This window comes from Trachurus japonicus, chromosome 3 (assembly GCF_045865225.1).
Source record: "Trachurus japonicus isolate A0001 chromosome 3, Traja_1.0".
In the NCBI taxonomy this organism is placed as follows: domain Eukaryota; kingdom Metazoa; phylum Chordata; class Actinopteri; order Carangiformes; family Carangidae; genus Trachurus; species Trachurus japonicus.
This window is the reverse complement of record NC_140909.1, coordinates 11683588-11694999: the sequence shown is the minus strand read 5'-3', so window position 1 is coordinate 11694999 and position 11412 is coordinate 11683588. Positions and strand designations below refer to the sequence as shown.

Here is an 11412-nt window from a genome sequence, read left to right as displayed (position 1 = left end):
GCATTTGGAGGATGAAAGCACTAGTGGTATAATTGTGTTGAATCTATCAACATTTTACACTATCTCTCATGGGCAGCGGTTTGTGGTCTGGCCACCTTAGTTATGTACAATACAATACACTCACTATAAGACCTCAGAGTTTTCAGAAACTGAATATTTTCATTGCAAAATCGCATAATTGAAGGCGTGGTGCATCTGAGTAAATAAATACTCAGCTTACAATGCACTTGACTGCAGCGCCCCCTTCTGGATGCAACTCCCCATTGGTCCATTTAAATAAACAGCACTGAAGCAGGGCTCTCCATTAAATTGAGATGTTTGTTTTTCATTTCAGTTTTGCATTTGTGAGTTAATGTTAATAAAGGATGCACGCTGACTTGTTATATTTGCACTGTATTAATATGATGAAAAGGAGAAAAAAAACTGCTGTTTTAACAGAAACTGGCTGATTTCTTGAGGAAGACGTGTTGGACTTTTGGGCATGAAAAAAAAAAACAGGAAATTGAATAAACGCGGTGACGTCATTGGTGAGCGCCTCCGCTGGCCTTCGGAATGGGCTCGACTGCTTAGCCTTGATTTCTCCAATTGTCCCCCTCCGCATATCAACAACTTTTTTCTCACTACAGAGAGAAGTCTGTCCGCGATGACATTTGGAGGTACGTCCACGTCACGAGACAAATCACGGGCGCTCGCGGGGAGGCTTCACGCGCAGTGCCATGTCAGCTGTGGGCAGATGTGTGAGTGAGTCGAGTGGATGTTAGCCAGTTGTTAGCCGTGGGAGCTAACTAACCTGCCCAGGGAGGGAGGGAGGAATAATAATGGAGATAAGTTAAAACGGGCTCAGATTCACAGATAGCAGCTACCATTTGAACGCGTCGTCTTCGTGTAGTGTTGGCGGACGAAGTGTCACGCTGTCACTTTTTAACGTGGACGAGAAAATGACAACTCTTTAAGTAGGCTAGCTAACTTTAGCCAAGTCAGACACTAAGCTATCGGTAAACAGTGACTCTGAAGTGAAGTGTGGCGGCAACTGGGAAAAAATAACTACAAACTAAATTTCTAAAACAGTATTTTTTTCCCCCCCTAACAAGAGTTTTTTTTTTTTTCCACGGCTACGATTCAGGAAGCAGGTTTATTAGTTACTCGTCTCTGTGGATAAAAAGAAAAAAAAGAGAGAGAAAAAATGTGCTGAGTGAAACCAGGAACCCACTCGAGTCGTGTTCGTAGGCTGATGTAAAGGAAACGAAAGGTCTGTTCAAAGTTAGATTTATGGTAATTGAGTCAAACTGAACACGTTTAGGAGCCTCGCATGTTTCCGTTCACCTCTGTTAAAGCATCTTTGCAGCAGAGCCACGCACCTCTGCATTAAAAAAAACCCAGGTCAGCAGGACTGTAGTGGATCAGGTGGTTAGATGACAAATTATATAGTCACAGCTAAAACAAAGATAGTGTAAATTGTCAGTAACATTTGTGTACTCATGTTAGATCGTCCTATTTATATGTGTGTATGAATGAATGCATGAATTGTTTAACGTTACTGCCTCATGACTCAACTCATGAAGTCATGTGTTATGTAAATTAGCATGCACAACTTGATGAACTTTTTTTTTGTTTGTTTCTTTAACTCTTCCTGTCTTCCTGTAACTTACACTGCATAAAAAGAATGAAAACGGCTGCAGTTTCAGTCATGGTGAAATGTAGTACTGTGCAGCTTTCTGTATTTGTGGGCAGCACAGGTTTCAGATCCAGTGGAGATCACGGTGGTTTTTACAGACATACTGTACCAGCCAGGCTGAAAATCTGGATGAACATGACAATTAAGGGTGGAAATCATACATCTAATTGGCAGAAGAACCACAATGACTAGCAGATTAATTGATTTCTAGATAAAATTTCCCCAGTCAGTTTACTGTTTCAGCCCATATTCAAGCAGATAGGCCAAATATGTGCTTGATTTTCTTACAGTAGATGTGGCAAATTGCTGTGTCATTGTTTTATTTAAAAAATAATGATCATATAATTAAGTAGCACAGTGTATTTTTGCTGCCAAAGATAGCATGATTTTATTGCTTTCATCCTATTTTATGTGCATCTTAATGGTGTTAGCCCTGTTGTGATGAGGCAGTGTGTCTCGTTGTTTTTTTGTTTGTTTTTAGGTGAATTTGAAGAGGTCAACCAGGTGATTTCAGAACTGGTTCCTGTGCAGGCTGAGTGGCTTGCAAGTTTCAGTTCCTGTGCTGTGCAGTAAAGCTACTCGCTTGTTCAGAGGATTGCCATGAAACCAGCTCAGGAGCGCAACCAGGAGTGCCTGCCTCCAAAGAAGAGGGACCTTCCAATCAGTAACAGTGGCGGAGCCGGAGCGACCGGTGGAGGAGGAGGGGCTGCAGGTGTGGGCAGCAGCAGCGGGGGCAGCAGTGGGGGCAGTGGCAGTGCTGCTGCTGCTGCTGCTGCTGCTGGAGGAGGTGGAGGTGGTATTGGAGAAGATGAAGTGGTTTCCATCCAGAACTCTGCAGCCAATAGTGACACTCAGGGAGGGACGCCATCTGGAGAGTGGATGCGAGCTCAGCCAGGACTTCATTATGGAGTGGATAACTCTGACGGCATACCAGCAGTGCCCATCGATCAGTACAGTATGCTCTACAAAGTGGCTCTTCCATCCGTCACCTACTCACCTACCAGTCTGCACCCAGTGTTGAGCCACATCTCTCCGGCCTACACCGTTCATTCTCCTCTCCTGCAGCACCCAGGCCTCCCCTACCCTCCCCTCGGCTACGCCCAGATCCCTCACTCCTCTCTCCAGTTCGTTAGTTCCCCTTATGCAGCGGTACCTTATGCTCTGACCCCTGGCTTCGTCCCGGGATCGTTAATTTCTCCCTCAGGCACCATCCCCCAGCCCCACTCTGTATCCCACCTCGTTCCCTATCCATCCGTCATCCAGGAGGGGGTCGTTTCGCCGCCTCCCCAGGCCCAGGTAGCTGCTCATACCTTTGCCAAAGTTGCAGCGTCCAGCGGCGTCCCGCTGATGCTGCCTTCAGAGCAAGCTGCCCAGCAGCACCTCGGCACAGTGGGAGTCCTGCCCGCAGCAGAGCTCAGCTCCCGAGGGATGCCGGTCTTCTACCACCCTCAGCAGGGCGCCCGGGCCGCCGCTGCCACCAGAGACCCCCACGGCGCCCAGCAGGAGAATGAACCAGAGATGAACGGAGGGGACAAAGAGCAGGCAGCCAGGGAGGCCGTACTAGATTCTGTCTTCACTGCCAGAAACGCTCGCCTGCCGCATATGGCGCCCGGCTCTGCAACACAGGAGCACAGCCTAGACAGAGGCCTGCAGAACCGACGGCTGGAGGACCGGAGCTCACCTGGTCAGCGCAGCACCCCGGACAGTGACCTGGAGGTAAGACACACTCGTGACCTTTTAAAGTGACCCTATGTTTTCCTGTTACTTTGGACAGTGGTGATATACATATATATGAGTTGGAAACATAACTTTAACATTTATGTAGACAGAAATGAAAGTGATGGAAATGCAACACTAGACATAAACTACTGTTAAATCCTTGTTCGGAGGTCGTAGTGTGTTAATGGCTCATCATCACACAGTTTGAATTAATGTTTGTGCCAAATAAGAAGAAACTCCCTCCAGTCCTTACTGAGATATTGAATTTACTAAATCTAGATGGACGGATTGGAAACGGCTGAAGTGATGACATCACATCTCAGCTGGTCAAAGTTCAGCTTCACAGTTCTGTAAAAACCTTTCTGGCTATCACTCAGGAAGGGGGAGATGTGACCCTGTTTCCCACAGCGAGGCTGCTTTGTGAAAGTAACTTGGCAAAGACTCGTAACCAGAAAGTTGCCACTCATTTGTGGTTGCATGGAGATGCACACTAAAGAGTGCTTCAGGGGGGTTTCCTGTTTTCCTGTTGTTTCCTTAAAGTTACCATCCCAGGCGGCTGGACTTTTTTTTTTGAATTGCACAACTGATAAGCACCCACCCTCTCCGTCCATCAGGAATCACCAAAACTGTTAAATAGACCGCTGCTGATCGGAGTAGCACAGAGCAGAAGAACTATGCAGGATATTTACCTTTATGTTTCATTTTTACCGTCATTATCACTAATTCTGATGTTAGATAAATGACTTGTGGGAGAGTGGAGGCTCTCTGCCGTACACACCGCTGCTGAAACCAAACCTGCGATCAGAGCCTCGGACCCAGTGTCACAGCTCTCGTCTCTGTGGCACCGTGAGTCCACGACGTAAACGTAAACGTAAACGGCGGTTGCATGACTTGGCAGTTTGACCAAAGTTGTCTGAGACTAATTTGATTGGTTTTGGCCCCTGCTGCTTAACACAGATGACCAAATTTCGTCATTGATATGTCAAATCACTTATGTAATCAATTACTATCTAATACTTACCAGATATACTCAGATTTTTTATAATTTTGCCAAAAATGAGCCGCCTGGGATGGTACCTTTTAATGAGTAAAATAGTTTCTCTTGTTTGTTTGTGCTGGCCGACGTCATTGCGAGGAAGATAATCACTTACACGTCATTCCTTTAATCAACTTCCAGGTGCAGCAGGTAGTCGGTCGTTTGGCTTCTTCCAGCCAAGGAGGTGCAGGGATGAGGAAAGAGGTCTCCTTCGCTCCACTGAACCTCTCTCAGAGCGCCCAGAGAGCCAGAGACCTCCACGGAGAGAGCACAGGGGTCATTTCAAGCCGGCCTGGGTACGCGCTACAACCTGCGAATTACGGTGACCCCAGAGTGACCGGCGTCCAGCAGCAGCAGCAGCAAACAGGACAACCGGGCCACGCTGTCGTGCTCGCCAACGGACAACCAGTTCTTATTCCCCTGGAGTATCACCCGCAGCATCAGCTCCAGCCGCCGCTGCAGCAGCAACACTACCCAGGACAGGCGAACGACGTCTCGGCCGGCCACCCCTCCACCACCTTGACTTCCATTAACCCAAGCTTTAAAGCCTCTGATTCGTCAGCCAGAGTGTGCCTCCCCGAAAGAGTGGAGGCTCAGCAGCAGCAGCAGCAGCAGCAGCAGCAGCTTCTCCAGCATCCTCCTCCTGTCCAGCCCACAGCGGAGGTGACTCAGGCCTTAGCTTCAAGCCTCGCTCCCGCCCCGGCCTCCTGCAACCCGTCACACTTCATGAAGGGGGCGATCATCCAGCTGGCCACCGGGGAGCTGAAGCGCGTGGAGGACCTGCAGACTCAGGACTTCGTACGGAGCGCCGAGGTGAGCGGGGGGCTGAAGATCGACTCCAGCATGGTGGTGGACATCCGCGCCAGCCAGCAGAGACCGGGCCTCGTGTCGCTTCACTTCACCGTGGGCGAGCAGCAGAGCAAAGTCACCATCGACGTTCCCCCGGAGCATCCCTTCTTCGTGTTCGGACAGGGCTGGTCCTCCTGCAGCCCGGAGCGCACGGCCCAGCTCTACGGCCTGTCCTGCCATCACCTGCAAGTAGGAGACGTGTGCGTGTCCATCACGCTGCAGCAGCAGCTTCAGCCGCAGCAGCAGAAACAGCCGCAGCACCATCACTCGCAGCAGCAGCAGCAACAACAACAGCAGCAGAACCTGTCCAGGACTATGAGCAAAACCAAAGCCACATCAGGACCTGGTCATCAGCTCATGGGGCCTCCGGCTCCTCAGCAGTCACGGTCTCAGTCTCATTTCAGAATAGACCGCATCCACAGAGAAAGACAGCGGGACGGGGAGAAAGACGCGGTCGATAAGGAGGAAGCCACACATTTGGGGGTCGTTGGGCACGTGGAGTCGCCCATCAGACCCAGCAGGACCTCAGCAGAGCATCCGAGGAGCCAGAGCAGTTACCACTTGCACACAGAGGGCTCTGCTTTCGCGGGGGCGGGGATGGGAGCGATGCATGCAGTGCTAGGTGCTTCTCAGAGGCGCTGGTCCTCACCGGGCCTCCAAAGATACAGTATGAAGGGAGACGAAGGGCCGCGCCCTCAGATAAGCACCTCCGGCCACACAAGGCCCTCGTTCATCCCCCAGGAGGTCAAACTGTCCATCGAGGGGCGCTCTAATGCAGGGAAGTAGCATCACATTTGGTAGCAACTATAGAAGAGACTGCCACGAGTAAGAATGAGTCTGACAAGGAGAGAAAGAGGAAAAAAAAAAAAAAAGAGTGCGAATGTAGCCTCAGAATGTTTGAGATTTTGCACACCTATAATATACAGAAATACAAGATCTTTCTCCATCTGGTGAAGAGTTCTGGTTCTGGTTTTGGTTCAGTTGTCATTCAGCCAAAGGATTCGAACCAGTGCTTCCTCGGCCAGCTGAGGTCTGACAGGGACATGAGAAGCTGAGTAGAAAGTATGTAGCTGATGAAATGCCTACCATAGTCCTTACACACTGCATTTCTCTTCCTCCCTCCTTTGTTGCCACTTCCTCATATCCACGCTTGGAGGTTACCATCGCATTCAGAACACTCCTCTCTGACCAAACTGTCTCTCTCTCTCTGGAAGACCACGGACTACGAAGAATGTGTTTGTAGCACGGTGAAGCTACCGACTCCGCAGGTTCTGATCTATTTCTGAGATCTTTTATCTCCTCCATTCCAAGGATCCTGTTTCCTTCAAAAGCATTTACCCCCCCTCTCCCCCCTTCTCCCAAAAAAAAAAACGAGTGGAGTTGCTGACATCAGCTGCTCTTGCCATGATGTTGGCACTGTTGATGCTAACTGTCAGTGTATGTTACATTACGCTTCTCCGGCAGGAGTCTAAAACCTCTGCTGTCAGCAGAGACACTTTCTCTCCTCTTTTCCTCTTTCAGGAGGCCGGTCGGTCGGTCGGTCGGTGAGGAACGGGATTCTCTCTCAGGCAGAGTGTGGCGTGTCCTGCTCGTCTTACAATCAAAATAGTGATAAATCAATCAATCGGTCTGTTCAGCAATCAGTTTCCACTCCAAAAAAAAGTGTTGCTCTCATCATCACACACCACCCTGCCCACTGGTTCAGGTCTTTACAAGTGTGTGTGTGTGTGTGTTTGCATAAATGCCGCAGATTGGAATTTGTTCTCTGTGATAACTAGAAATATTCTGCATTCCAGTATCATCAGTGAGAATATCCATCATTTAGTGTTTTAACCTTTAGAGTGACTCCCTCCTCTTCCTCCTCCTCCTCCTCCTCCTCCTCCTCCTCCTCCTCCTCCTCCTCCTCCTCACTATACCTCAAAGCTTTTCCCAACCGGACTGGTGACTTTTTGATGCAATTTTATACGACGTAACTAAGGGAGGCTGGTCGGCTGGTTATCGCCAAAGCCACATGTGAGAATGCACCAGAGAGACTTTACCCCATTACATCACTGGCTGCAGGCCACTTTACCCCCCCTTGCCCCCCCCCTGCAAGAGTGGAAGGGCCCGGTAGTTTGCCTCGGAGAGAAAAGCCTGCATGCGAGTGAGTCAGTGATGAGGCGTTTCTCTTTGTCCTCAACTTGAGTTAATTCTTTGCTCAGTTACCAAATTGAAGCAATAGTTCTTTTTACAGCTCGCGGCTTTAATGCTCTCTAATCTTTCACGGTTGTTTTTATATCTCTATACAACTGAGGTGTGAGATCTTGACCCTCTTTTAACCCAGACTTTTCCAAGGTGATGCACTATTCATTTCCATTGGTTCAGTAGATCTGCAAAGAAAACGAAGCCTCTGATAGATTTCTCCAGAAAACCCTCTTTGATTCTCCATCTCACTGATGATCTTTAATTTTGTATGGATTATTCAACCGCATCTCCAAGAGAGGCTCGACTCTAGTTAAGTTGTGATCATTATCAAGTTATCTTTTCTTCTGTCTTTTTTGTTTTAACATATATGGTCCTTCATTTTGTACTAGGATATACTTTATCAAGTGGATCTGACGATTGTGTTGCACATAGAAAATGTCACTCACTGATTTCACACTGACCTTGTTAATAAGAATCACAGTGCAGTAGGTGTTTTTCTAATGAAGGGAATATGTTTGAAGTATTGTTGTTGGTGTTTTGTGGTAAAGAGAGAGAGAGAGAAAAAAAAACTGACTTGCATTTTTAACTCTGTTTACAAATTAGCCAAGATGAATGCTGCAGTTTTCCTCCTCCTGACAGATTTTTTTATCCTTGTCACAAGAAAAATCCAAAATGGTGAAACTGAAAATAAGTGCAATTAGACCACACATAAAATCATTCAGAGATTTATAATCAGACGGCATTCCTCACACAGACATTCCCATTAATGCAAATCGCACAGTACCAGTTATCTTTTCTTTCCATCAAATATCTTCGGACTAAACAAGACATTTGAACAAATTGGAAGATTTGTCGCATTTTCCGTTTTTATTTCCTCTCCCAGTTTTCTTCGTGGTTGTCATTTCGCTGTCCGGCTTGTTTGTTTGGTGCCGTACTTGCAAACCTGTTCGACTAGTTTGTCCTTCAACCCCAGGTCTCATTAACCCCTCACGGGTCAGAGTGTAGGACCTGACCCTCAGTCAGCAGGCACAGGGGTCGTGAGAGAAGTATCAGTCGAGCAGAACCTGACCTGACGGGCCGAGTGGACTTTTTCCCCTCTGGTGCTGTTATTACAAGCAGCTTCAAAAGGTGGCTCCACATTTTTCCAAATCAGTCGAAACGATTCTCACATGTCCATTAAGAGTTACTGGCCATGTAAAGATTCCTTCCTCATGTTATTGCAGTGTGAGTTAACATGAGTCGTACTTGAACAAACCAAGTGGGTCTCATCCAGAGTTAGAGATGTCACGGTACACAGCTCCACTCCTTATGCTACTGTTCCTCTGCTGCCGCCCAGCAAGCAAAACACTGTCCTCAGAGACACCGAGAGGTAATTTCATACTAACGTAACGACCTCTGGAAGATGCACCCATGTGGTTTGTCTCACTCACTTTTACACTTGTGGGTTTTGCCCTTTATTACATCACTTAAACTTAAAAAATCCCACGAGGAAATGACCTTTTTTTACAGCCCATGTGAAAAGGAGGAGCGTTTATAACGATAACTCCATCTTGTATGTGTGGACAAGTGAGAAATTTGTTTGACAAAGACTTGAAAAAATGTGAACCAGGTCTTTTGAAATGCTGTGTCATTCAGAAATTTAGTTTTACTACAGTACAAACACATCTTAGCATCAGAAGCTCACCCAACAGAGTACTTTAGTTCATACTGTAAGCAATATACATTATACCTGAAAACATTTCATGTAGTCTTGGCATTTTCTACAAAGTAAACTCAGTATTGTACCCTTCATTGTCTTAAGTACAGCTCTCTGCAGCTGTAGGGCAGGTTGGCCGATGCAGTCATTTCACTCTAATGTGTGGTTATAGGATTTTTTTGCTTTAAACAATGTTTTTTTTTTTTTTTATAGGAATATAAACCAATATTTTTTGCTTTGTTACTTTCTATTTTCTGCGCACTTGTCCCCATCTCCCTGAGTGTAGCACACTGACACATCAGTGGAGTTTTATTGTCTTCTTACGATGCCACACAGTCGGAGCCAAATCACTCGAGACGAGTGTCGCGCAGGTTTTCATGTGTTTGTTCAGCATTATTTTTGGCACGGTTGCCAAGCCACTTCAATATTGTATTTTAGGTCAAGACGCACTTGGTGGGATTTATATGGTGCAAGCAGTGCCTCCTGTGACTTTACCTCCTGTTGATTCTCACAGCAAGACCATCCTGTGCAGCCATGAGTCTTTTTTTTTCGTGCTTCTGCCCTCTGCTTTGAGCAGCGTGTGCCGTCGTTGAGCAGGAAAACTCGACTTCTACCAAGATGTCCAGTGAATATTATTCACAACTCTGATAGTCTGTTGCTGTAAGTAATTGCACTAAACGCCCTCCTTCACAGTGTTTTAAAACGAGAACTGTTGGTTAATTGAAGAGTTTCAAAAATGTAAAGCACACAAAGTCAAGGAGAAATCACAGGTTGTGTGTTTCTGTAGATAGATGTATTTTTTTTTGTATAGATAGTTTTGATGATGCTTGTCGATAATGCCTTAAATTCTGCTGTGTACAATGTGTGAAATTGAAATAACGGAATAATGCTTCTGGTAGACTTGGTGTTCCCCTTTTCAGGCTTTACAAGAATTGAAACCATCACAAATATCTTAATCATCCTTACACTCTTGTCAGGCTTATGAGCAGAAATTCATGTTTTACTGTCTCAAAGAGGCGACGGTGAATCTCTCTTTGGGCTCCAGTTGCTTCAACCATGAAATCTGCCACATTTTATTTATGTGTGGATTTTTTCCCCCCTATTTTCTATTCTGTTTTCTGCTATGTTTTTTTTAATACACTCTACATACTTTTTAAAAACATTTAATTCTAGTTTTTCCAATGTGTGGATGTAAAGGAAGTGGTAGCTCTTCTTTGCACTTTTTGCCAAGAGTGTCAGCAACAAGAGGCCACGCCTTTTAATTCCATACACACATCTAGACATATACACACACAAAAAGACCTCGCACACATCTGTTGTTTTTATTGTTGTTGCACAAGCTCGGTAGTTGTTTTTTTTTTTATATCCCCAGAATTAATGGATTGTGTTTGGTGTCTTGTGTGTCGTCCTACAGTCTCTGGACAGCAGGAGGTGGTTTTTTTTTGTTTTTTTAAATAAAGACACAGACAGACAGACTGATTGCATAAATCAGATAGCTTTCAGTTGGTGGTAATGTAATGGTTTCTTTTGTTTAGGGACATTAGCAGGGGGGGATTTGATCTCCCTCTGTGATCTGCTTCCTGTTGTTTGATCCAGTATTCAACTGCAAAGGTGAAGTTAGGACGGTTTTGGCTTTTTTTATTTTGTATTTTTGGCTGATGGTGAATTAAATCAGGAGAATCAGAACGGTTAAAAAGTTTTAAAGAAGTCTGTATTTTCAGATTTGACATTGTACTTTTTTTGGCACAAGGTGACACTGCTTTTTATGTGACGTGTAACTATCTAAAAACAAAAAGAAAAAACAGCATCTTTTTTTTTTAAATGCCTAAATCTGCAAAATATATGCAATGATGTAAATGTAACATTCAATCCTCAAGTATAATCCAGGTTGTATGAACTTTGTATAGTGAGTTTTAATATCGTATGGCCGTACCAATATGTATTGATCTTTATCAGAAGCCTTAGAGTTGTCGACCCAAAGTGCTCCCTTAGAATACCCCACACCTACCTGACTTTAACAAAGCATTAATATCTCTATTTTGTTGCATTTTTATTTGTACCCTTTTTGAATAAAATAGATTTGTACTGTATATTTGTACCTCTCTGTGAACTACTTAGGGCGGTTTTTGTTTTTTTGTTTTGCTGTTTTAATTCTATGTACTTTAAGGACACAAAGATATTGTATTTTTATTGTTACAGCTAACTTGGAGACATTGCATTTATCATGTTTGTTAAGTAAACACAATATAATAT

At 45.4% G+C, this 11412-nt stretch overlaps 1 protein-coding gene across 3 annotated transcripts; it reads left to right on the top strand.

Annotated features, from left to right (window-relative positions):
• The first annotated feature begins 519 nt into the window (after positions 1-519).
• On the top strand, positions 520-11249 carry atxn1l (ataxin 1-like). 3 transcript variants are annotated; one of them, XR_015034402.1, is made up of 4 exons: positions 520-656; positions 2157-3391; positions 4572-10590; positions 10634-11249. XR_015034402.1 is itself a non-coding variant. In XM_085761579.1 (3 exons), exons 2-3 carry the CDS (start codon positions 2276-2278, stop codon positions 6063-6065), a joined length of 2610 nt encoding a protein of 869 aa, XP_085617705.1. In that variant the 5' UTR covers positions 520-656; positions 2157-2275; the 3' UTR covers positions 6066-11249. The 3 variants fall into 3 exon arrangements, 2 of the variants coding, with proteins under 2 accessions (XP_085617705.1, XP_085617717.1); XM_085761579.1 differs by having other exon boundaries at positions 4572-11249; XM_085761591.1 differs by having other exon boundaries at positions 626-735; positions 4572-11249.
• The last annotated feature ends 163 nt before the right edge of the window (positions 11250-11412 follow it).

Coding starts and splice junctions, on each gene's coding strand:
- atxn1l (XM_085761579.1), top strand. CDS start 2,276: ATGAAACCAGCTCAGGAGCGCAACCAGGAGTGCCTGCCTCCAAAGAAG. Junction 3,392..4,571: donor CCCCGGACAGTGACCTGGAG/GTAAGACACACT, acceptor ATCAACTTCCAG/GTGCAGCAGGTAGTCGGTCG.